The 25,753-nt window shown below is 37.7% G+C and overlaps 2 protein-coding genes across 2 annotated transcripts; one reads left to right on the top strand and one right to left on the bottom strand.

Annotated features, from left to right (window-relative positions):
* The first annotated feature begins 22,081 nt into the window (after positions 1-22,081).
* On the top strand, positions 22,082-22,813 carry LOC128856481 (uncharacterized). Its single transcript, XM_054091787.1, has 2 exons — positions 22,082-22,154; positions 22,212-22,813. Exons 1-2 carry the CDS (start codon positions 22,082-22,084, stop codon positions 22,811-22,813), a joined length of 675 nt encoding a protein of 224 aa, XP_053947762.1.
* A 412-nt stretch (positions 22,814-23,225) lies between these two features.
* LOC128854723 (transcription factor Adf-1-like) lies at positions 23,226-24,010 on the bottom strand. The gene is made up of 3 exons (XM_054089034.1): positions 23,872-24,010; positions 23,657-23,813; positions 23,226-23,595 (listed from the first exon to the last, which is right to left on the bottom strand). Exons 1-3 carry the CDS (start codon positions 24,008-24,010, stop codon positions 23,226-23,228), a joined length of 666 nt encoding a protein of 221 aa, XP_053945009.1.
* Between the last annotated feature and the right edge of the window lie 1,743 nt (positions 24,011-25,753).

The raw sequence follows: 25,753 nt of genomic DNA, 5'->3' as shown, positions 1-25,753 counted from the left end.
AGAACAACATATGGAAAAGTTCCAGATTTTGTTAGTGAAAATAATCATTCGAATGATTTGATAATTCAAAGGTTGGTAAACAAACTGATTCTATCGAAGACAGAAAAAGGATAGGCAGACCAAGAACTAAACTTCCTGTTGAGAATATTGCTGCTGTAGCGCAAAGTGTTGCTGAGCCACCTTCACAATTAGGCGTTCATGAATCGATGGTAACTATGCGGACTGAGGCGGTTTTTACCACTAGACGTGCTCTTGGTAGACACTTAAACACGTATATACCTATGAAATAAGACTTTCAGCTATTAGTCCATACATGTCGCTAGGAGTATTTTTAAACCTTCCCACAGAAAAAGCTTGAGAACGCCGAATTGAAAGCATTGTTGGATGAAGATGATGGTCAAATGCAAGATGTGATGGCAGAGCAGTTGAGAGTGACCCAAACAACCATTTCCAAACGTTTGAAAGACTTGGGCATGATTTTAAAGGTCGGAAGATGGGTTCCGCATGAACTGACAATGTGACAATGGTCCGCCACATCGAACAAGAGCGACCCGAGAATTGGTGGAGATGTACGATTGGGAACCGCTGGTACATGCGGCTTACTCACCAGACATGGCGCCAAGTCTGATTATCATTTGTCCGATTATCCAAGTCCGATTATCATTTGTTTGCAGCGATGGGCCACGCACTTTCCGAGCAGCGCTTCAATTCTCACGAAGAAGCCAAAAAATGGCTCGATGATTGGTTTGCGGCCAAAGACAATCAATTTTTTTGGCGCGGCATCCACAAAGTGCCAGAGAGATGGGAAAAAATGTTTCACAGCGATGGCTATTATTTTAAAGATTAAATTTGTAACTTTTTTTTTAATAAACGTTTCAAATTGAAAAAAGTCTCATTTCATAGGTATAACTCATTAAAAAAATGTTGCCTCGTCTTGAAAGACCCTTTAGTATTAGAAACCTCGCCAATTAAGTTGCTGTAATGGTCCTAAGCTAGGGTCAACAACCTTTTGAGTCGAAAGAGCCGAAGATTACGACTTACAAACTTTTAAAGCTCTTAAAGAGCCACTAAATTTTTTCTTGCCAACAAAACATTCTGTCAAAAAAATATCGCGAATTGTTCGTTTAAAAAGTGCGCGTTTCACTTCTGTCTAATTTTTTTCTTTTTTTGTTGGAATGTTGGTACAACTGTCGTCTATAGTGTCTACGAATGGTATCTTTTGCAGAGGTCCGAGAATTCGTGGAAGATTTGCCCTAATCTGCTCGCCCATCAAAGTCAACGGATGAAAATGTCGACAAAGCCAAGGAAATGGTGCTGGAAAACCATTATTTAAGTTTGAGGGACGTAGCTCGTGACCTTAGCGTCTCTCATGAATCAATTCGCAACATTTTGCACCATCAATTGGGCATGAAGCGTTTGGCTGCTCGATTCGTTCGAACATAGTTGAATTTCTTTGAAAAAATTCATCGGAAGAAGGTGGCTAAAGACGTGCTTGCGCAAGTGAATTCGGACCCAACGTTTATGCAGCGCATCATAACAGACCAACAGATGAGACGTGAGACATGCAAACCAGTCAACAGGCGGCGAAATGGCGCTATCCACATGAACCGCAACCTGAAAAACCACGTCAAAGTCGGTCAAAAGTGAAAATCATGCTACTCGTTTTCTTTGATTATTATAGGGTTGTGATTTCGGAATTCATTCCAAATGGTTCTACGGTAAATAAAGAATATTATTTGGAAGTTATGCGACGATTGAGAGAGAATGTGAAAGAAAACTCATGGATCTCGCATCATGATAACGCATCGCCCCACAAGGCTCATATTGGGAGCACTTTTTTGAGCAAAAACTTGACAAATATCATCGAACAACCAACGTATTCACTGGATTTGGCCCCCTGTGACTCTTTCCTTTCCCCAAAACTAAAATTGGCGAAATAAAATGCTTCAAAAAAAAAAAAAATTTATTTTGGGGAGAATTTTCCTACTAGTTTTGCTTCGAAAATTTTTTTTTCGAACAGTTTTCACATAGAAAGTAATATCATAAAAAAAAGTATGCACATTTCAGAGAGATCGATCAATAACTTTTCGAGTTATCGTGTACGCCAATTCGAAAAATATAGTTTTGAGAATAATGCGTCTAAAGTTTGAATACAACGTAACTATACCTCTCCCAGCGCTCGGACGCTCGTCACCGTTGACGACCTATAATATAAGAAATACTTAAATTTACGTTCTAAATTTTTTTTGATATACATATTCTTAAAGGCTTATATTAACATTTTATAAAAAAAAATGTTTTTTCGAAATTTTACAGGTATATGTCCCCTTAAGCGGAAATAAGCAGGTAAAACAACGAAGAAAAATGTATGCGCTCTGATTTCTATATCTGCTGTTTTGTTATTGTGTGGCTTACTAATATTTCATGTGGTGTATACTTTACCTTCCTAGTATTAAAAAAAAAAAAATTTAATTTAGTAATTTGCATTGGCTTTTTTTGTTTTCCAATGTACATTTTTTTGCTGAAATTATTTTTATATAATATATTTTTTTTGCTTATTTTTGTTTTTTTTTGTTTGTTTCTTGTTGCTTTTAGAATTTTCAACCAACCTGCATATTTATTTTTAATAATCACATATTTTATTCCCTTGACAAATAAGTACTGATAACCAACTATGTATCACCATATTTCGCAAAAACTGTCTATTGCTCGTCAGATAAAAGTGATAATTAATTTACTAATGCACAGTTATTTTTTTGTTTTTATGTCATGCAATTTTTCACTTGCAGTATTTTGAATTTGCGCAAAATGTGCAAAAATGCCCTTCGGCAGCTATATTACATTTTTCAATTTGTGTGGGTAAATAAGTGTATATGTATGTGTGTGCTTGGCTAAAGCCATTGACGGTGGAAGAATAATTTTGAAAAACCATTTTGACCAAATCAAATTTGAGAGGCAATTAAATTTTGATGATTTTTGCATACAGTCAACCTTCGTTGAGTGTGGAATATTTTGTGGTATTTCGTGTTTAGTCCTTACATACCCTGCAAGAAAATTCGCTAATGCGGAGGTGTTGCGTTTTCATAAGATTTTAAATTCACTATTACTACAGGGTGGGCGTTTGCTATATACGCTTGAACAAAATTAGGAAATATTGAAAACCTATTTCCAAAGTGGTGAGTCTTCTTCTTCGTTTCTGATGAAGCTCATTTTCACATCGGCGGCTACGTCAATAAGCAAAATTGTCGGATTTGTGGCTCAGAAAATCCACACGTTACTGCATCGGAAGCAAATGCATCCACAACGAGTCACTGTTTGGTGCGGTTTGTGGTCTGGCGGCATCATCAGGCCATTTTTTTTTCGAAAATGAGCGAGGAGCCGCGGTTTTAGTAAATGGCGAGCGTTACCGTGACATGCTCAACGAGTTGTTTCCCAAAATTAAAGAGGATGACATGGACAACATTTGGTTTCAACAGGACGGTGCTACTTGTCACACTGCCAAAGTTACACTCGAACTTTTGGCTACCGTTTTTGAAAACCGAATAATCAGCCGAAATTCCGATATCAATTGGCCGCCTCGGAGCTGTGATTTAAGCCCGTTGGACTATTTTTTGGGGGGAGCCGTTAAGGACAAATGCTATGCGAACCATCTAGAGACGATTGATGCTTTAAAACACGAAATCGAAGTTGGCATTCATGAAATTGGAGCCCAAACAATCGAGAATGTGCTTAAAAATTGGGTTGATAGAATGGCCTACTGTAAAGCCAGTCGTGGCAGTCATTTGAACGATATTATTTTTCATTCATAACTGACAATGTTCAATCTTCAAAATAAACAAAAAGTTTGAAAAAATATTGATAAGTTTTTTTTTTTATAGCCGATTCAAAAAGCAAATTTTACATGGCCCACCCTATAGTTCCTATTGCTTCGCTTTCCAGTTGGTGCATTTTGTGTGTTAATATCCCTGGTGCCCAACCTATGCCTTTTGCATTAGCTCGAAAATATTTAGTATTCCATTCCTTTAAGTGATGCTGTGTGTCGTCCATTTCATATTATTATTTTTATTATTTCCTACGATTCCAGAGAGATACAATGATTCGAGGATTCCATGCCACAGCAAATACCTTCTATTCCAATTAGTTTCTTAACTTCATTTCAGGTTAAATTCACGACACGCATTTCCAAATTCAACAATCGTCTCCAAGTGTTCGTTGGTCTTTCTCGTGTACGGTTGCCTTGGTGATTCCACTGAAAAGCCGCTCTTGCTAAATCATAACATCATCTACGAAGAATGTAGCCAATCCAACCACATTGCTGCTGCAAATCTCATGGAGTGTTGTGGTTTGCCGAGTTGTTCTCCACAGATCAGGATTCGAAATTACGTTTGACCAGAAGATTTTCAGAATTTTGCGCAGGCATCGATTAGTGAAAAAATGCAGTACAGAGTAAAGAGGATTGCATTCTTTTACGTGATGGTGAGGCTCTTCGTCCATTTCATATGGACTTCACTTATCCTAGTAATCGGGAATGTGCTCGTCGCTTTTTTTTAAATAGTTGAGCTCCGCTTGACAGCCAGAGGGAACATCTACAGTTCTTTTGTAAAATTTCGACCTTTCAGATATCTGCTAACAAATCTTTGGCTCACCGATGTTTATGCACATTCGCAGATGCATTATCGGTCATAGCAGCGATATTCTAAACCGAATGAGTAGAGCTGGGCCGGCCACTTCTTACGACATCTCGAGCAATAACTATAACTTGCCTGTGCAATCTTTTCCTGTAGCTCAAAATTTCCCGCCTGGCTATGTACACATACATACACATACATACAAACCATATGTTTGTTAACTCACATAGATAAATACCTGCGAGCAAAGTATCTCTAATACACGCGCATCTGGCGAATATAAACTAGTCAGCTATAAAAATATTTCTACATAAAATGGTTATAAAATCATTCATATATTTTACATATTCACATTCATACTCGTATCATTTACACATTAATCTAGCTGACCTGGCGAACTTGTTTCCGTCTTAGAGGCAATAAATAAGCAGATTTTGGATTTGAGTAAGTTCAATTTTTTATAAGGAAATATCGGCACGGCGGTATGAAAAAAAAACTTATTCAACCGAATCGTTTGAAATTTTAATATGTTGTTCACAACATCAATGGCTATCGGAAGTACTAGAATCATATTATTATTTCAATTATTTCGAATTTTTGACGTGATAACGTCTTATAATTCGACTTAGCCGGCTGCACGTACGAAAAAATGCGTCGTTATCTTGCTCAATCGTCGTTATCTTGCTCATTCGACGTTACCTTGCTTGAACTGCAAGCGATAGCGCGGAACGAACGACAAAGAGCACAATCGGCCCCGCGTTCGGTAACATTCGACATCTGGCTCTGTCCTACTTGAGTGAGCATATATATGTATGTGTATGTATGTATATGTGCATTTCTATATAAATTCACATATTTGTATTTGCATATGCTTTCTTGCTGTGTGCATGGTAATGAACCATTTCTCTGTTGAGGATAGGACGATGATAGGAAAAGTAGGAAATGAAAGGGAGTGTTTCGAGTGTAAAGTGTCTTGAAAAAGTTAAATCGATGATGTTGCCTCTTAATGTTGTTGACTTATTAACGTCTGATGCACAATCGAAATTGAAGATATCTTTCATGAATTTGATAAATGTTTCGTCATTTTTCACGTTTGTGTAAATGTAACTTGACCTATTTCCATTGCGATTCCATTTACCTCCTCCTCTATATCCATACAAAATATCTAGCAAACAAATAAAATTAAAATTTTGTTTTGAAAAATGCAACCAGTATTTTCTTGTGACGTTGTCACGTTAAACTATCGTCAGTAAACCGACTTTACAGACAACCTCTTTTTTTGATTAAAAAACTGAAAAAAAACGATTTTTAGGGTATTAAATTCAAAACCGCGCCATTTCACCAAAAAAATTGTTTAAGTACGGGACATAGTTTTTTTGTGTTTGAGATAAATAGAAAAGCCAAAATGGACAACACCGTTCAGGTCCAATTTTTAGGGAGGGTCAACTTCAGTGTCATTTTTAAAATTATTAATAAAAATTGTTTTTTTTTTTTTTCATTTTTATATGTAAAAGAAGTTAAATAAAAAGCCTAAAAATTTAAATATCGTTTTTTTATTTTTTTTTTATATACCACCGGGACCCTTTAACTTTAACAATTTTTAATAAAAATATAGTTCATTGACCAACAAAATCATATAAATCCAAATTTCAAACTTTGTGAAAATTAAAAAGAAAACGTAAAATTTGCTTAAAAATCTTTTTGAAAAATTTCGGGTATGCTATTTTATAGTCCATTAAATTTTTCACTGGCCCAAATTGGCTTTAATATGATTTTTTTTATGGCGTTATTCAATTTTTTCTTCCGTCTTCTTTCCTATGCCAAGAAATCCGTGCCAAAAATATCAACGCTAACTGAATGAATCCACTCCTCTGCGATACTTCTCTGAAAAAGTATTGAAATTAGTTTGATTATTAAAACCAATCTTCTAAATAAAAAAAAGTAAGTTGAAAGCAAACAATAAAGCGATGAAAATACCAAAATACTTAAAATGCACGCCACTCAACAATTTTCAAAGGTCTCAACTTTCTTATGAATCACATTCTTTACTTTCTTCGTCATATTTTTCTCAAGTACTGCGCAAATGCTCCTAATCATTCGCAAATGCGTAATACCCATCAACCGTCGCCAAAAGAGAATTCAAATAGACTCCAATTATTTGCTGAGAATATTCTGTTTGAAGTGATTGTTGGCAAAAGCACCGGAACTTCATCAATCGCCAATTGTACAGCGGCTGCTCTGCTGGAAGTGTGTTGTCTTGTATTAGCAGCATTTCCGCCTCTTCACATTTATGTCACAACACCCAAGCATTTCCGTCACCTACACAGCTGCTAAGTTGACCCGCTTTAAAGCTTAATGCGCCAGCGCCAACGTTTGTTGTGTCAGAGCTGTTTTCATTTGCGAACCTTCTCAAACACTACGCACACACACCCACACACTTGCAAGTGTGTGCGTAATAAGCATGTACATGGCCCATGTTCATTTGGTTACTCGGCGACCATTGCTCTTACGCACATTTCGGTAATTAACACTTGACCTCTGACGTAATTAGATGCACAAAGTGATTTTATGCTTTACATCGTGGACGCTTGTTCAGCTCATTATCGTTGATACGTTAGCTTCTAGTAATATTGTTGTTCTTGTTGCTGTTGTTGTTGTTGCTACTGTACGTATTCTTGTATGTTGGTACCGAATTGTTGTCATGAAATGCTGTTAGATTCGAGTGCCCTCTGTACTGAGCTTCATACGCTGGAGAGCCTACAATTATCCTGATAATCAATTTGTACGTAAATGCTAATCAAAGTATCTCCGCCCTCTTCACCACTGTCGCAATTGCCACTCCTTACACGCATAAGATGCGTGGGCGATCTTATGCTTCCCAATGACGATTCCATGTATTTGCTTTTGGGTCCCTAGACTTGACTTGGATACTTGTCCTTACATGATTGTCTCGTGGTGTACAAAGCAGCTTGCGTTTTGTTGTTGTATTGTTATTTTATAGTTACATATGTCCTTACTGGTATTAGCTTTGATGAACGACAGCTAACGCAAAGGCAAAACTGCGCCACTGGACTAAGTTAAAATTAATTAAAGAGCGACTAATCGAAAATAATCAAAGTGAATACCAAAAATACAAAGGCAGTGGAAATTAGGAATTAGGAAATGAGGAATGCTGTAATGAACGCATTTCCAAGCTGGAACTACTAATTGAATAAATGCGTAAATGACTAACAAGTCAAGTCGCTATGTTATTAGATGTGAACCACTACAGGAGGGACCACTTGCACGTGACATCTGCACGAATTGAGCACCTTAATGCATACTTAAACCTTGCTGCCATATACTGCCCTCCGAAACTTCCAAAAAGTCTAAGACGCTATATTTTAACTTTCCCCGAAATTCTCAAAGACCGTTTTATACAGAACAGGGAACAAAAAAGTAAAAACTCTTCACGAGGCAATAATGGAAAACAAAAGTAACTGCAGCGCCTGTGACCAGCCCTGAACAGCTTGAAGGTGCGAAGCATGATCTATTTCACTGTCCTCGTTTCGCAAGAAGGCGCGAGGAATGAAGCCTGGCGTGTGTCTTACAACCGAGTGTGTCGGATTTAGTAAAAATCTTGTGCAGCTCAAACCACTTTTGGAATGCGGCTTGCAAGTTTGCTAAGCTGGTAATGCGGTCGCTGAGTAAGCTCGATGCGGAAAGGCGAGAAAGGAACTGTTTCAACGGCAGCAGCTAGAAGATGATAGTTATCGACGTTTCAGCCTGCATTCATTTAGTTAGGCGAGTTTTACCGACACAGAGAGAATAAAACTCGCAAAGCGTCTTAGGGATAAGGATTTCGAGTTCTGAGAGCACATTTTATTTGCAGATAAAAGCAAGTTCAACGTATTGAGGTCAAAGGGACAATCATATGTGTGGAGAAGAACTAATGAAGAGTTATTGGGAAAAAATTTCCCTCCGACAGTTAAATATGAGACTGGGTCGGTAATGGTATGTGGTTGTATGTCCGCTGCTGGTACTGGAAATTTGAAACTGCTCCAGTACTATCAAGACAATGATCCCAAGCATAAGGCACTTGATGTCCGTCTATACCTATATCCGTAAACACCTCCACAATCTCCAGATATCAATGTAATTGAACATCTGTGGGCTCATTTGGAAAACCAACTGAAAAACCTTGGCATTAGAAACAAAAAAGAACTAGAAGATGCTATTAAAGAAGAGTAGGGGAAAATAGATCCTTTAGCATGCAAGAAGCTGGTCGAAGCCATGCCAGAGAGACTGAATGCTATGAGAAAAAATAAAGGCTGGCCGACTAAATATCAATTTTATTGTTTTTTCTTAAATATTATTTGCCTAACTCCATCATCATCATCATTGTTGCCTGCTGTAGTATATGCCCCCAATTGTCTCGGTTTCGTGACTGTGTTCTCCATGCCCGAAATCCCAATAAGCCTGCGTCTTTTTCTGTGCTGTGTGTCCATCTAAGCAGCGGGCGGCCCCTTCTTCTCGAAGAGTATTTGTTGATGTGGGTAATCCGTGTTAGCCCGCAATATTATCTCAGAAGGATGCGCATATAGTTGTTCATGATTGTAGCATTTCCGCCACTCGCCTTTATCTCATATCACGCCAAAAGTTTCTCGCAGAACTCTCCTCTCGAAAATCAGTAGCTTCTGTTTATCTGCATCTCTGTCCGCGTTTCACTACTGTATAGTGAGATGGAAATTATAATTGAGCGATACAATGAAATCTTTGTTTTTCTGTCTAGGAGGCGACTCTTTAGGTGTTCACACAGCGAAAAACAGCAGGTATTGGCCATAAGGATGCTGTGGCTGATTTCTGCAGAAATTTTGTTGTCATAATTAAAGATTACACCAAGGTATTTAAATTCCTTCACTACTTCGAAACCATAGTTCCCGATTTTGAGTATTTGACCCACACTGTGTGTGACAGAGTCCGATGTAGTTGAAACTAGTGCTTTAGTTTTGGCTTCCAGGCGGCTCAAACGACCCACACGAACCTGATGCTGAAAAAGCTGGGTCCACTGGGAGTAGAATTTCTCACCAAATTCTTCAACCTGTCTACGGCCACTCTCATTATTTCTGATAAGTGGAAATTAGGGAGAGTGGTCCCACTACTGAAGCCAGGGAAACCCGCCAACCAAGGGGAGTCCTATCGTCCGATAACTCTCCTTTCCCCAGTAGTGAAGACGCTTGAAGCCCTTCTACTCCCACTCCTTACAGAACACCTGACTCCAGCCTCACACCAGCATGGTTTCCGAAGAGTGCACAGCACCACCACGGCACTCACCGCCATAAACACCCAGGTAAACCGCGGACTAAACCAAAACCGCTCCTGCGAGAGGACTGTCCTGGTAGCGTTGGATCTACAAAAGGCTTCCGATACAGTCAGCCACGCCACGCTACTGAGGTGGACCGCGAACTACCTGAGTGGTCGTCACTCGTCGGTGATATTTCGAGACCAAACGTCAAAACAGAGAAAAATAAAGCAGGGAGTACCGCAAGGTGGTGTCCTTTCACCCTTGCTTTTTAGTTTCTACATTCCGAAGAGTCCCGCGTAATCTTGGCACAATTACGTTCTGGATACTGTAGCAGGTTAAACTCCTACCTATCCAGAATCGACCCAGACATACTAAACATATGTCCAGCATGTGAAGGCACCCCGCACGACACTAACCACCTCTTCACATGCCCCATCAAACCCACTCATCTAACACCTATCTCCCTCTGGACCCAACCCGTCGAAACAGCCACTTTCCTGGGCCTACCGTTAGATGAGCTAGACGAAGACGACCGGTAATTACACTACACTGACAGGGCGAAGATACTGCTACAACAACAACAACCCACACGAACTCAGCTGATAGCTAGGAAAATTTGAAGTTAATGCATTGCAAACTCACACAAATAAATACCCAACCAAAATGTGGCATTGATAATTATTAATTTCATGAAATCCAAGCTGTAAAAAGAATTACTTAGTGTCATAAGACAGATGTAATTAATAAAGGAAGCAGAAAGGAAAAGAAAAATTTGTTTTTGTTAATATTATTAATATTTATTAATTATTCAAATTTATTGTTTCCTTTAACCCCTATTGAGGCATAGGGCGTCAAGTCACTAGATTCATCTTAAATGTTGCCTCGCACTTTGTATTTCATATCTTATTTTATTTATTCACTGACGATACGCGTCATTCGTTGTAGCGGTTCAAACATTTTCCTTTTTTGAATGACTCGAAATTAGTTTTTGCTTTTATTGTAAAATTTACTTTACTTCTTATAAAAATGGGAACAGCGCAGTGAAATTTGTGTTTTGTAAGCTTTCATACGGTAAATGCAAAATTTATGTATTCTCTGTGGCCAAATGGAATAAACAAAACTTCGTGTGTATGATACTGTCACATATATACGAGGTATGTTCAAAAAGTATCCCGAATTTTGTGTTTTTTCAAAAATTATTTATTTAGTCATTTATATCTATTTTGTCCCCTTCAAAGTAATCTCCATGAAATATTATGCACTTGTGCCAACGTTTTTTCCAATCTTCGAAGCTCTTGAAAAAATCATTTTTTTATCATGTTCAGCTCCTCCTTCGATGCCGTCTTTATCTCGTCAATCGTAGCGTCGTCCTTTCATGGGTCTCTTTAGTTTCGGGAACAAGAAAAAGTCACAGGTGGCCAGATCTGGGGAATATGGTGGCTGTGTCATCATTAGTGTGTTGATTTTGGCCAAAAAGTCGCGCACAAGCAACGATGTGTGAGCAGGGGCGTTATCGTAATGCAAGAGTCAATTTTGTTCTTCCACAAATCCGGGCATTTCTGGCGGATGACTTCGGGCAAATCGTGCATAACTTGCAGGTTATATTCCTTATTGACCGTTTTACCCTGTGGCAAGAACTCATGATGCACAACGCCCCTGCAATCGAAGAAAACGGTAAGCAAAACTTTTACATTCGACCGAACTTGGCGCGCCTTTTTCGGTCTTGGTTCGTGCGGCAGGTTCCATTGAGATGATTGAGCTTTGGTGTCGATGTTATAACCATAAACCCATGATTCGTCACCACTTCTAACACTCTGGGGCAAATTTAGGTCGTCGCGGGCGGAGTCCAACATCTTATTAGCAATGTTCATGCGATGCTGCTTTTGGTCGAAATTGAGCAGTTTTGGTACGGTGTTTCGGTGACCCATCTCATGTCCAAACCATTGGAAAAAATTGAATACCACGAGCCAATCGATATGTCTAGGTCCTCAGCAACTTCTCTAACTACGATTCGACGATTGGTCAATACCATTTTCTTTACTTCATCAATTTTTTCGTTTGTTGTGGAATTGCTCGGCCGTCCGGCACTCTTTTCGTCGTTCACATCTTCTCGGCCTTCTGAGAACATTTTGTGCCACCGATAAACCTTGCTTTGGTTCAAAGTGGCTTCTCCGTATGACACAGTCAACATTCGGAATACATCCGCGCACTTAATTTCGTTTTTCACACAAAATTTGATACAGGTTCTTTGATCCATCTTTTTGAATACATAGGTAAAAATCGAAGGCGAGCCGAAGCACGTGCAAGCAAAGCAGCTGTCAACAATTAACTGAACATTCAAAATGGACGAACTCGTCGGCATGAATGAGAGACATGAGTACCAACATATCGCCACAAAAATTTGGAATTCGAGTAAACGTAACCAGCGAAAATTCAAAATTCGCTATACTTTAGAGCACACCTCGTAGGTGTATGTGTGCATATGTATATAAATATATATATATATGTATACTCATACTAGCGCATCCAAGTGTTGTTGCACTGCTCGAACGTTCGCTTGCCAGCTGTAAGAGAGTTCACCAAATGCTTTTCCTATGACCTAATTTTCTATTTACCTACCTACTAATTGACATTTTATGACATGGATTTTTCAATTTTCTCATTTCGTCATTTTGTGATTTGCTGCTGTTCAAAACAAAATCAAAATATTACTACAATTTCTCGTTAACTACGCCACTCAATTTACTATTTTGCTACTTTTCATTTATTTGGCGAAAGAGGCGGTACCTTTCATGAGATTTGTGGTAAGTACACTAATGGAATTGCTAAAGAGATTTTTCTGTTTCTGTGTGTGTGTAAGTGTCTGACAATCATCTGTTGGGTTCATATTGGATGTACAGCTTGGAAATCGGCTTCTACTACAGTCGATCCACCTAAGATTGACAGCAAGTAGCAGAGATATTTGACGACTTACCGATAATAGAAAGGGCCTAAAAGTACATAGTGCCGCGAAATTAATCATTCAATTTGGTTTTTTTATTACCTTTTACTAAATAAAAAATGATTTTGCGTGAAGGAAATCTTTATGTCGACCTTTATAAGTGGCATTGCTTGTCTGTTTTTATACGGCAGCTGTTAAGTTCACAACTGTCAAATATGATTGACGTACAACGCCATTTGTAAAAAGTATAAACCTTCTGACAGGTGTGATGCAAATTTGAGGGACTTCCGTTTTGATTAAATAATTGAAGAATTTATTGATGTAAAAAGATATAAAGTTGAAAGAAAAGTTGAATCTTAATAATAAATTGACTTTATTTCCATTGCATATTAGCCCATTAGCGGTGACTGATGAAGTAAAAAATGTGATGCTTCTTGGGCAAACTATTACGCATTTTTTTTAAACTAGCGGACCCGACAGACTTCGTTCTGTCAGGTAGATTCTGAACGTGGCAGTTTACACTTCGACCTCAAGACGTTTTTACTCTACTGATCCTCATACACCGCCCTATCATTATGGTGATGGTTCTGTTCAGGAAAATTAAATAAAAGGGTCTGCTCGGTCGACCTAAGTAACTTCGCTTCCACGAACTTTGGCCACCGATTTGGGAGCCACTAAAAACCCCGACTGGAATGTTTGCCAGAGGGCTTCAAACTAAGAGGGAAACTTAAGGTTCAAACCTGATTGAAAAATAATCTAAAGGGATAGTGGGAACCTAGGTGACAAATATTTATAAAGTGGGTGCTTCAATGACAAAGCATAGAGATAATTAATTATTTATTTTTATTATTATTAACATAGGGTTAATAGCCGATATAATAAAGAATAATGAAATAAAACTTATAGAAGTATTTTCAGTAATCGTTTCATTGTAAATCAAGTGAATCGTAATTATTAACAAAAATCTGTTTTATTTTTATTGTAGTGCTTTATGATATACAATGTTTTTTGTTTGATTACCTGGTGAATATACAAACAAATCTGATGGTTTCCAACACAGGAACAGGCAACATACAATTGACCATGTGAGAAACATGGGTTTTCTAGATTAATTAATAATGTTTGCCTTTTGTTATTCTTAAAATATGTGTGGATTTGTTCAGCCCTGCAAAATTATTCTTAGAATTTATTGTACTTAACTATTTTTATTTATTTATTATTTGTGAATGAAATCATTCCTTAACTCGTTCTGAAACTAAAACAAAAGAAAGAATATTGCGAGGCCAATCAAATCTATAGCTCTTACATTCTTTGACTCTTCAATTTGGTCGGATTCACGATATTATCACTTTTGTGTGAACGAATTAGCTCCTCCAATGCGAACACGCACGCACACGAACGTCCAATATTTGTATTGGGGTTTTCCCGGAAATTATTCGAATTTTTTTCGCCGTAAAAACCATTCTTGGACTTCAAGAAACATTTAACAAAAATGATGGTTGAGATTGGTCCATGCGTTGTTGAGTTATGCGCTTACCAACACATTTTGCGATTCATTTTTATATTATAGATAAGCTCTCGTCCATTTAATTGACAATCCAATCTTTGGTTTTTTTACCCTTGTTCATTCCGATCGGTAGCATGGGGCCTCGTCAAGACTCTTCCATCGTACACGGTTCTGTGCTGTTGTTTTTGCACCGGCCCATGGGATGTCGGCATCTTCCCCGAGTGTTTTTTGGAGAATACTCCCTTGCGAGTTCCAGTCCAGTGCCATTCTCGTGATGCTATCTGTTGGTTTTTTCAGTGCGTGACCCATCCATCACCTCTTTCTACGTTTGATTTGCCTAAAGATGGGTTCCTCGTTCGTTAATCTCCTCAGTGCGTCGTTACTGTTTATGTTTGGCATTTTCCGGATGTATTTGTTGATTAAGGATTGTAGCCTTCATCGACAATGCAATCTAGATCTTAATTTTTTTACTGCCACTGCATTTTCGTTTTGATATTTACGCTGTGTCAAGGCAAAGCAAGAATATAAAAAGTTCCATCTTTTAAGCGGTGTGTGTGCATAAAGTACTAAAAAAGTGTATCGTATTGATTTGCTGCTACATTTTTAATTAACAAAATGTGCCAGCAATATATATTTTATCCCAGATTTTTTAGTAAGTTATCTTATATTACCTTTAGCAAAAAGTTCCATGAATGTTCATCATGTTGCCTATTTCTGCTATCAGTGTTATAACCCTAGTTTTGTCAGTCTATCAGCTGATTTATTCCAAATTGCTGAGAGCCTAGTAACGGTTTTACCTTGGTCACACCTCTACAAATATTTTCACCATGCCTGTTTGATCATTACCACATTGATTTGCTTATAAAAATGGAGACTCACTTTTTCACCACACAGAACAAAATCTCCTATGGGGAGTTTTATGTTTTTGACTGCTTTACCAGTGCACCAAAATTGTGGTTAATGGAAGCGGTAACGATTTTCAGTTACCTAGGTTTGAAACTTCGCGAAACAACAAAATCAAGAAAAAGTATTTTTCTAATAGCAATCGCCCCTTGGTAGAAAATGGCAAACCTCTGAGTGTATTTCTGCCATGAAAAAGGTACTCATAAAAATATCTGCCGTTCGGAATCGGCTAGAATAACTAAATAATAATCATCGGTGAGGTAGGCAGCAGCACGGTAAAACGCTCTGTCAACAGGGAAATCCCTCAGGGAGGAGTCTTATCCCCTCTGCTGTGGTTACTAGTCGCCAATAACATCCTCACCAAATTTAACCGAGAGGGAATTAAAGTGGTGGCGTACGCGGACGACATAGTGCTTATGGATTCAGAAATGTTTCCAACCACAATCAGTGAGATTATGGAAGGAGCTCTGGTATTACTCAGCAATTGGGCCACGGACTGTGGTTTAAGTGTAAACCCAAGAAAAAAAACTGATGCTATTCAACAAGAAAATCAAGGTACCAAACTTTAATCTCCCAAAACTTAACAGCGTCAGTCTCACGCTAACCCCACAGGCAAAATACAAAATACTTAGGTGTTATCTTAGACCCCAAACTCAGCTGGAAGTCCAACGTAGAGTACAGGGTTAAGAAAGCGAATATAACACTTTACCCGTGTAAGAGAATGTTGGGCAAAAAATGGGGTATCCAACCAATACTATGCAATTGGTCCTACATAGCCATTGTAAGGTCAATACTAACATATGTGGCACTAGTCTGGTGGCCCGCAATAGAAAAAAATACCAAAAAACCAAACCAAGTTGAAGAAGATACAAAGAACAGCGTGTATCTTAACCACACGAGCGCTTAGCACCAGTCCTACTGAAGCGTTCATCTGCTACCATTAAATTTACACATTAAAACTATAGCTACTTGCAGCGCGGTGAGACTCACAGACATAGGAAGCTGGACAACAAGGTCGTACGGTCACAGTAAGATCCTCCTCCCTCGCTGCTCAAAAACAGATCAGACTACACAGTCCCCGACTTTAACTTCAAGAAAGGCTTTACGGTACGTTTTCCACCGAGAGCCGAATGGAGCAAAGGGAAGGTGATTGGAAGATAAGATATTGAAATCTATGCTGATGGTTCTAAGATGAACTGTTTTGTGGGAGCTGACTTTCATTCGGAGCCGCTCAACCTATCTCAGTCAATTCGTCTTCCCGACTATGCCAGCGTCTTCCAGGCAGAACTGTTAGCGATCAGAGAAGCATGCAAATCACTAAAACTCTACAAGGAAACTCGTGCAAGAGTAGCTATCTTCTCAGACAGTCAAGCAGCTATAAAGGCCTTGGACTCCAACTCCATTTCATCCAAACTAGTCTTATAGTGTAGAGAGGAGCAGGAAATGCTTAGTCATTAGCTTGAAATCACTCTGATATGGGTTCCCAGTCATAGGAACATACGGGGTAATGAGACAGCGGATGAGCTAGCAAGAAAAGGTTCGGCATATAAATCGGTAGCAAGAGTTTAAATGAATTTTTCTCAAAACTATGTTTTTTGAATTGGTGATCACTGTAACTTAAAACCCGCTTGGTAGATTTCAAACAAATGTATACTGCTTTTGAAAAATATAAAAAACTTGTGCCTGATCGAAGGATTTTTTTGCTTTTCAAAAGTCTAAATTTTTTTTAACACTTAATTTTTGGGTTTTTTTCCCGAAAATCTGAAAACTATTTCCTGAGAACGCCATATTTTTAATTTTGAAAACAAAAAACTTCGAGGCACACGATTACCCGTTATATAAAGGGCCGGTGTTAATTTTGAATTAAATTCAAGTTTTTAAGAAATTATTCTCATTTCTCTTTATTATGATAATATTGGTATGGCTCAATCACGTATGGAATAAAATTTCGACCAAATGGCCGACGCAGCCTCAGCGGCACACCTCCATCCGATAGTCGAAATTTTCGATGACGCTGGGGCATAATTAAGGTTCTATGCCGTTAATGTGCCGAATTATCTCATCCTTTAGCTCCCGAATTGTTGCTGGCTTATCGACGTACACCTTTTCCTTCAAATAATCTCAAAGAAAGAAGTCCAATGGCGTCAAATCACATAATCTTGGTGGCCAATTGACATCGCCGCGACGTGAGATTATTCGGCCAGAAAATTTTTCGCGCAAAAGAGCCATTGTTTCGTTAGTTGTGTGACAACTGGCACCGTCCTGTTGAAACCACATATCGTCCACATCTATATCTTCCCATTCGGGACATAAAAAGTTCGTTATCATCTCACGATAGCGAACACCATTCACAGTAACTGCCTGACCGGGCTCATTTTGGAAAAAATACGGCCCAATGATGCCGCCGGCCCATATACCGGACTCGAGATTATACGTGTTTATATGAATTAGACATCATTTGAAAGGGCCCGCATTTGCAGTTTTCCCCCGGGGCCCGGATTTTCCGCCGGGCCCGGATATGCTCTCTACGGCCCTGTGTATATATATAATTAGCGCGTGCACCCTTTTTAGATGTTTGGCCGAGCTCCTCCACAAATAGAGGGACCTACATTTTCGAGCCGACTCTGAACGGCAGATATTTTTTTTTTTTATGAAGAGCTTTTGCATGGCAGAAATACACTCGGAGGCTTGTCATTGCCTGCCGAGGGGCGACCGCTATTAGAATAATGTTTTTCTTAATTGTGGCGTTTCACCGAAATTCGAACCGCTCTGCCGCTCTGTGAATTCCGAATGGTAGTCACGCACCAGCTCATTCGGCTACGATTACCTATTTATTAATAAAACTAATTTCTCTTGTCCGATGGCTTTAAGATGAATCTCCAAGGACTTGTGATGATCACTGCAAGGGACTTCTGGAGAAACGGACTCCACACAAACAGCGATAAATTTTGCAATTATTAATTTCTTTTGTTGAAATTTTGCTAAAGTCAAGTCGAAATATGATGTATTAATCCTACGTTTTTATTTTTGTAAAATAAACCCCTTAAAAATAATTTAATTGAAAGTTACTCCCTAAACGCTGAGTGTTTCTGCGTAAAAATACATTTTTTTTTATAAAAAGCGGCAACTAATTCAAATTTAATCCAAATATACCCCTCATTTTTCTTTCAAACGATTTTTATTACTAAAATACTTGCTCAATACTCTAAAGCTCGCTTTGTTAGTCAAGTTTTAGTATGAAAAGTAAAAAAAATGGCAGCTCAATGCGAAATTCACCGTAAAACTAAAAAAAAAACGCTTCAAACGCTTAGCTTTAAGGCTGTACGCTTTACATTCTGCATAATTTTCCAACGAAACTGGATTAAAAATTCGAAGAAACTTCGACTATGCAACAGCACTGCCTGCAAGCGAAACGCTCAAGTATTCAATTTTGAATGCCGGTGTTACAGCTCGATTCCATTGCTGCTACGGGTGCAACGCCATCGATACTTAAGACTTCGCAAGAAATCCGCCTCGAGTTGTAAGCGATTAAAGGCTGAAAAAAAGTAATAAAGTTTCAGTTGCATTACATGCGAATTTCACTTCAAGTAATACAACAAAGATAAATCGAGAAATGGGTGGCAATCGAACAGAAGTGGCAATTTTAGCGTAAAAGTTTTAAACTTTGTGCAAAAAACTATGTATGGAGGCAGGGAGGCTGCTATAAATTGCGCTGCAAAGTGCCTTATTGCGCTTGGGCATTTTACCGTTGAACTAATTTCGTTGAACGAAAGCAAATTATCTAAATACGCCACAATTGCTTTGCTGATCATTTAATTTATGGCAAAAATAATCGCACTGCCAAATATTTAATTATGTTTGTATTCACGCACACATACAAACACACAAACATGACAGCTAACATTTGGGCAAAGTGGAAAATGTTTTTCGATTGCAATTATTTGCGCAATATTTAAAAGCATTAGTTGGAGTGCATTGAGTTGATTGTTTGCGTTTAGTGAGGTCAGAAAGAGTTTTGCTCTGATGATTTGTGGGCATAACTTTGGAAATTTTGTTAATTAATTTATGCGTGTACATACATACGCACACCCATATTTATGCATACAAACTTTTTTCCACACTTGTTTAAAATTTAATCCTTATTATCGGGCTCTAAATAGAAATTTTACTATTTAAAAATTTTACTATTTATCTTATATATAAAACTAGCAACCCGCCCAGCTTCGCACGGGTATAAAATATATACCCTATGTCACTCACTAAAAAAATGATTAAAATCGATCCAGTAGTTTTGGCTTATTCATTACTGCCCGTGGCCCGCACGCGTTAAATTTAGAGTAAAACAATTCCCCTTTCTTTATAGCATGAAGATTTCCTGCTGTCTTTGGGATATCTAAATTCATACCCTACATTTTTGCATATTATCTTTTTGCATTTTTACATATCTATTTATTTTATTTTTACAACAATTACTATATTACAGAATGTCTTTATATACAACGTTCATAGCCTTCTTGTCATTAGACAATACAAACATGTTTTCTCTAGAGGTTACTCTTGAAAGAGCGACATACAGTTGGCCATGTGAAAAACAGTCAACACTCAAATCTAAGCCTGCAACGTTGAAGGTGTGACCCTGAGATTTTTTAATGGTCATTGCAAAAGATGCCTTTACCGGAAATTGTAAGCGTCTAAATTGGAATGGTAGATCCGATGGGATCAGAGGGATTCGGGGAATCAATACATCTTCTCCGGTACCACATTCTGTGAGTATTGTGCACTCTATTATGAAAGTTTTCAGTGATTATACCAGCAAACGCGTGCCATTGCAAAGTTTAGGTGGACTTAGGTTTCTTAATAAAATAACAGGACAACCTATTTTCAGCTCCATTTTGTGAGGAGGGAGTCCAGACGGGTTCAAAGAATTTAGAAATTCTGTAGGAAATTGAACAGCTTCTTCCAAATCGAGAACAGAATCGACCGAGTAGTATATTTTCGTCGGCGCATCAATCTTTGAAATAATCAAGTTATTTACTTTATCTACTTGTTCGTTAGTTGGTGACAGAATAGCTCTTTCTTTAAACCAAGATATTGTCTTATAACTAATGTTATCAATGTCAGGATAGACATTGTTGACTAACTCTTGGATGTTGTCTATCAAAACACAAAGATTTTCTAGGTTAATCCTTCCCTCACTTTGTGTTAATTCTCCATTGGCAACTTTTAGCAGCATCTCTGGAAATAGCCTGTTCTCACGTGAAGATGACGAAATCCTCATATTAGTTTTAAGCTCTAATTTATTGACATAAGACTAAAGGTGGGATCTTTTTAGCGAAGCATTTATTTCGTCAGCACGTGTTCCTCGAGTCACAACTGGTAGGATTTGACGGAAATCTCCTGAGAACAGAATTGTACATCCACCCATAGGTGCATTTTTGTTGCTCAAATCGGGCATTGTCTTATCCAGTGCTTCCACAGACGTCTTGTTTGACATGGTAGCTTCGTCCCAGACTATTAATGAGCAGTCACGCATCAATTTTCCTGTATTGCTCTGTCTAGAAACACTACAGACGCTGTTATCATCATCGGTGGCGATTTTCAGCGGGTGCTTGATTGTAGAGTGTGTGGTTCGGCCTCTTTCCAAAAGACTCTTTCCAAAAGAGTAGCGGCAATGCCGGATGACGCAACAGCTAACGCAATTTTTCCGGTAGATCTCAATTATTAATTACTGATGTAATATCTTGAAAAATATTGTTTTTAATTATATGCTGTAAAGAGCCATATACATAGATCTATATGAAAACAACAATGTATTTAAGGTATTTAATTGGATAAGGATTAATGTTGTACCTATTTGTTGAAATCGCTTCGAAAATAAGCTATTAGTTGTCGTAAAAAGTAAATGACAAGAAATGTTATTGTATGGAATTGATAGCAAACTAAACGCGCTCCGAATCAATGAAAACTATTCAAAAACTGTATTTTAATTATGTGCGATTTATGCTGAAAACAGTGGAGCCCGCACGGAATTTCCTTACCGTATGCCCTTACCGTGCACAAAACTGAGCAAAACTATTTCCCGTAGATAACAGCTGTTTTAGTTGGTTATATACATACAAACAATATTTACAAAATACATCAGTGACAAAATGGACGAAGAAGACATCGAAATTTGCGAGTTATTTCTGAATTTATTTCAACTATATATTTTATATAAAAAATACAAGGACCAAAAAAAGTGCAGAAGGTATAAAGTTCGGCCATTAAATAGGAATTGGGGCACAAGTGGTTATCAAATCCAAGTGTTCCGCCGAATGAAAACATTGGAGCCTGATGAATTGTTTTCACACACAAGGATGTCCCCGCCTGTGTATGAGCTGCTTTTAAAATTAGTGAGCAGTTCCTTGGGGAAGCCAAGACAGCGGATTGGTCCTGAGGAAAGACTATCTTTAGTTTTGCTGTATGCATATTGAGAAAGCGAGGCTTCAAGTCGATTAATATTTATTTCTTATTGGTTGTTTAGATATTTGTCACAAGGTGTATCTGTGAAGAGCATTGCATGGAGTTATAAGTTAGGTGCAACGACTGTGCGCGAAATAATACAGGAAACTTGTGAAGTTATCTGGCGGCTACTTTCGCCAGTTTACGTTAGCGAACCTACAGAATCCCAGTACAGGGATATTGCGAAGGATTTTTTTGATATGTGGAACATTCCAAATTGTGTTGGTGCAATCGATGGCAAGCATGTTGCAATTAAATGTCCAGCCAAGTCAAGTTCGATGTATTACAACTACAAAAAATTCTTTAGCATCGTTCTGATGGCCGTTTGTGATGCCAAGTATACTTTCACTGCAGTAAGCATCGGGAGTTATGGTAGTCAGAGTGACGGAGGTAATAAAATTTAAATGTAATAAGTTATTTCACCTAATACATATGTATATTTTACAGGCATTTTTCAACTTTCATCGTTTGGACAGAACTTGATGCAAAATACTTTGCCACTACCGCCTCCCGTGCGTATATCTATGGAATCGCCCCAACCATTACCACATTTTTTCGTTGGTGATGCTGCATTCCCATTGAGAACAAACTTGATGCGTCCATATCCCGGTTTTAACTTACCAAGAACCAAGCGGATTTTTAATTATCGCCTTTCAAGAGCGCGTAGAGTAATAGAGAACAGCTTTGGAATATTAACGGCGCGATGGAGAATTCTTCGCACCACGATTGAATGTGACCCTAAAAATTGCGAAAAAATAGTGCTGGCCTGCATTGTTTTACACAATTTTATAATTTTAAACGATCACAATCGTTGGTATTGCCCTGAAAATTATGTTGATCGACAAGAACCAGGCAACATCGTTCATCGTGGGGAATGGCGACGAGAAATTAATAGTGAATCGTCATTACCACGTATACGGACTATAATTCGGAGAGCCTCAACAAATGCATTTAATATCCGCGATAGGCTTGCTGATTATTTCATAAATGAAGGAGCTTTACCATACCAAGATGACATAGACCTTTCCATTGGCGGACCCTACATATAAAATTGAAAGACATGTGAAGTGAAGCAAATATAAATATAATGAATTATTTTATTATTTATGTTTATTTATTTATGAATTTTATTTACGAACTTTTAGTTATGCAATTTATATATATAAATATACTTACAAATATAAAGTCCAACTGTAAATTTATGCAGTTAAAAATATTTGGAAATATTTTCATTCTTCAAGTAGTTTTTATTTTTTCCAAATTCAGGTACAAAGTTTATACATATATTTAAAAAATCACAGTATATATATTTCACATTCAATTCCACGATTCTTAAAAGTAAACTTAAAAAAATGAAATAAAAGATAAAAATAAATAACATTCAACGAATTATAAAGCTTAATTAAAAAAAATTCAAACTAAGATAAAAATACAAAAAAAATTCAAACTAAAAAAAAGCCCTCATTCCGGCTCCTGCTGTACTTTAAATACAACGTCGAGGATTCCTTGCATGGCCCGGGCTTGCTTAGCTGCACTCATTTTGCCAACCATTGAGCCAATCATGCAACCGAAGGAGTCCGCCGAGTTGTTTGGTCTGTTTTCTTTCTCCAGGCATCTCTTTTTCAACAGATCGATCGCTTCTAAGATGCCCTTCTCGACCTCAGCACTTCTGTCCCGTTTTTTCCCGCTAGTTCGCTGTGACTGGGGTGGAGATGTCGCTGATGTTGATGGGAATGGTGGATCTACATCATCCAAAAACTCTTCTTCTGGCAACGGTGGCAACGGTGAGAGCGTAAGCGAGGGTACTGCTGGGCACACATTTTGTGAGCACCTAATTCTTTAAAAAAATATTATTAGTTATCGCTTAATAAAAATATTCCAACTATACTTACGGTCGAGGAATAACATGCGGCCTTAAAAACGCCATGCTTTCAAGCAGATACCACGGCCTCTGGTAGTCTGCTCCACTGCCTGATGGTGCTTCCGATTTTCTGGCTTCCCTGCCATAGCGATCGCGAAGAGCTAACCACCTCCGTCTGTATACCTCACCTTTAAAATAACTTTGTTATGAAATTTTAAATACTAGTAAATATATATTAGCACTCACCACTTGTGCCCAGCTCCTTTCCCATCTGTTCCCATATCATGGCTTTTCTCCCCTGCAACTTATACAGAGGGTTGCTCTTGTCATACAGCTCCTTTTTATCTTCCACTAGGGACACAAGTTGCTCATCATTCAGCGCCATTTCCGTGTGTTATGTGTTTGTACACAAATTTATAAATATATATGCATATGCATCTGCTTGTATCGACACAATGTTGCCATTGATATTTTTGCTTACACACTTTTTCACACTTCCGCGTTATCAGTTACAATTTTTCATTGTTTAATAAACAAAAGCCAAAAACCAACAAATGCAAATAGTTCATTTATCTATAATTAACATTATTGAACAATATTTTTAAGCTATTTTAACAAAAATTATCATTTTTCTAAGTTTATTTTGTAAATGATTTCGAAATGTACTGCTTGGCAACACTGCGTGGTGAGAGAGCAATCAGCTGGGTCAAAACTACAGAATTTTTTTAATAATCGTGAAATAAAATCTACGGTACTACGATACGGAAGGAAGGAACTTTTCGTTTACATGGGGTTCTCATTAGTTTGATTGAAACAGCTGGGAATTGCGTTACACGGAATTGCGTTTACGGGCTTCACTGTTTTCAGCATTACTAATATAGAACGTGAAAATAGCGTTTTATTTCGCTGTAAAATTGTATGTACATATAATTACATGGAATTCAGTACATACATACATACATATGTATGTACATACGTTCGAAATGAAATAATGCGAGCGATTCGTAAATACATGCATACATACGTCACCATACGATGTAATGAGGTGTGGTGAGATTATCGCTTAACGCCTGTTGCTTCGTTCGGTTGACAGCGAACAAACACACAAACAGCTTTTTTTGGAAAAAGAGCTGCTTTTGTTTAAACAATTTTGGTTAAATAACAAATAAATCTATTTTTTTTTTTGATGCAGAACGAAAGTAAACATTTCAAAGTTAAACTTTAAGAAAGTTTCATTTTAATTGGTTGATTCGTTTATGATTTATGGCCGTGAAAACAAAAAATTTATGTTTTTTTGCCACATTTTGACCGATTGCCACGCCACCTTATTATATTTCTTCACATTGTATAGATATAAACCTTCCTCTTCAATCAATCTATCTTTAAAAAAAAACCGGACAGAAAAAGCGACTTTGTTTTATAATATGTAGTGATATAAAATAAAGTCAACTTTTTGTGTGTGTTCGCTAACCGGCCGTGTCTTTGCACCGAATTAAACCAAACTTACACACATTGTTAAGTAGGTACTGAAGATGGTTTACGTATAGTTTGGATGCCTATTGGTAGATAGGGTCTCGAGATATAAGTCAAAACGTGGACCCGGGTAAACTTCGGATGTGTATGTACAATATGGATATCAAATGGAAGCTGTTGGTAAATGCTTTAGTACAGAGTATTTTTCATGCCGCTCTGTGACTGGGGTCTCGAGGTATAGGTCAAAACGTGGACCCGGGTAACCTTTGGTTGTGTATGTACAATATGGCCATCAAATGAAAGCTGCCAACAAGTGCTTTAATACGGGGTAATTTTCATACCTATTGATGACTAGGGTCTCGAATTAAACCAAACTTACACACATTGTTAACACTTGATGATCATGAAAAAAGAAGATTTTTTTTAAATTTCAAATCAACGCAAATGAATAACTAAGAAACAATCGTCAAAAAGAAAAAATTAATTTATTGCTTATATTTTTGTTATATATTACATTTAGGAATTTTCACGTGGTAAATTGGAATTAATTAATGTAAGTTTTCATCAAATTTAGTGGATTTATTTTTTCGGTTCATATGCGATAAACTACGTTGCACCATGAGTGAATCAAATGATAAAAATAAAAAATAAAAAA

This window comes from Anastrepha ludens, chromosome 2 (genome assembly GCF_028408465.1).
Source record: "Anastrepha ludens isolate Willacy chromosome 2, idAnaLude1.1, whole genome shotgun sequence".
In the NCBI taxonomy this organism is placed as follows: domain Eukaryota; kingdom Metazoa; phylum Arthropoda; class Insecta; order Diptera; family Tephritidae; genus Anastrepha; species Anastrepha ludens.
The sequence above is the reverse complement of the archived record's forward strand: the minus strand, read 5'-3'. Positions and strand labels throughout refer to the sequence as shown.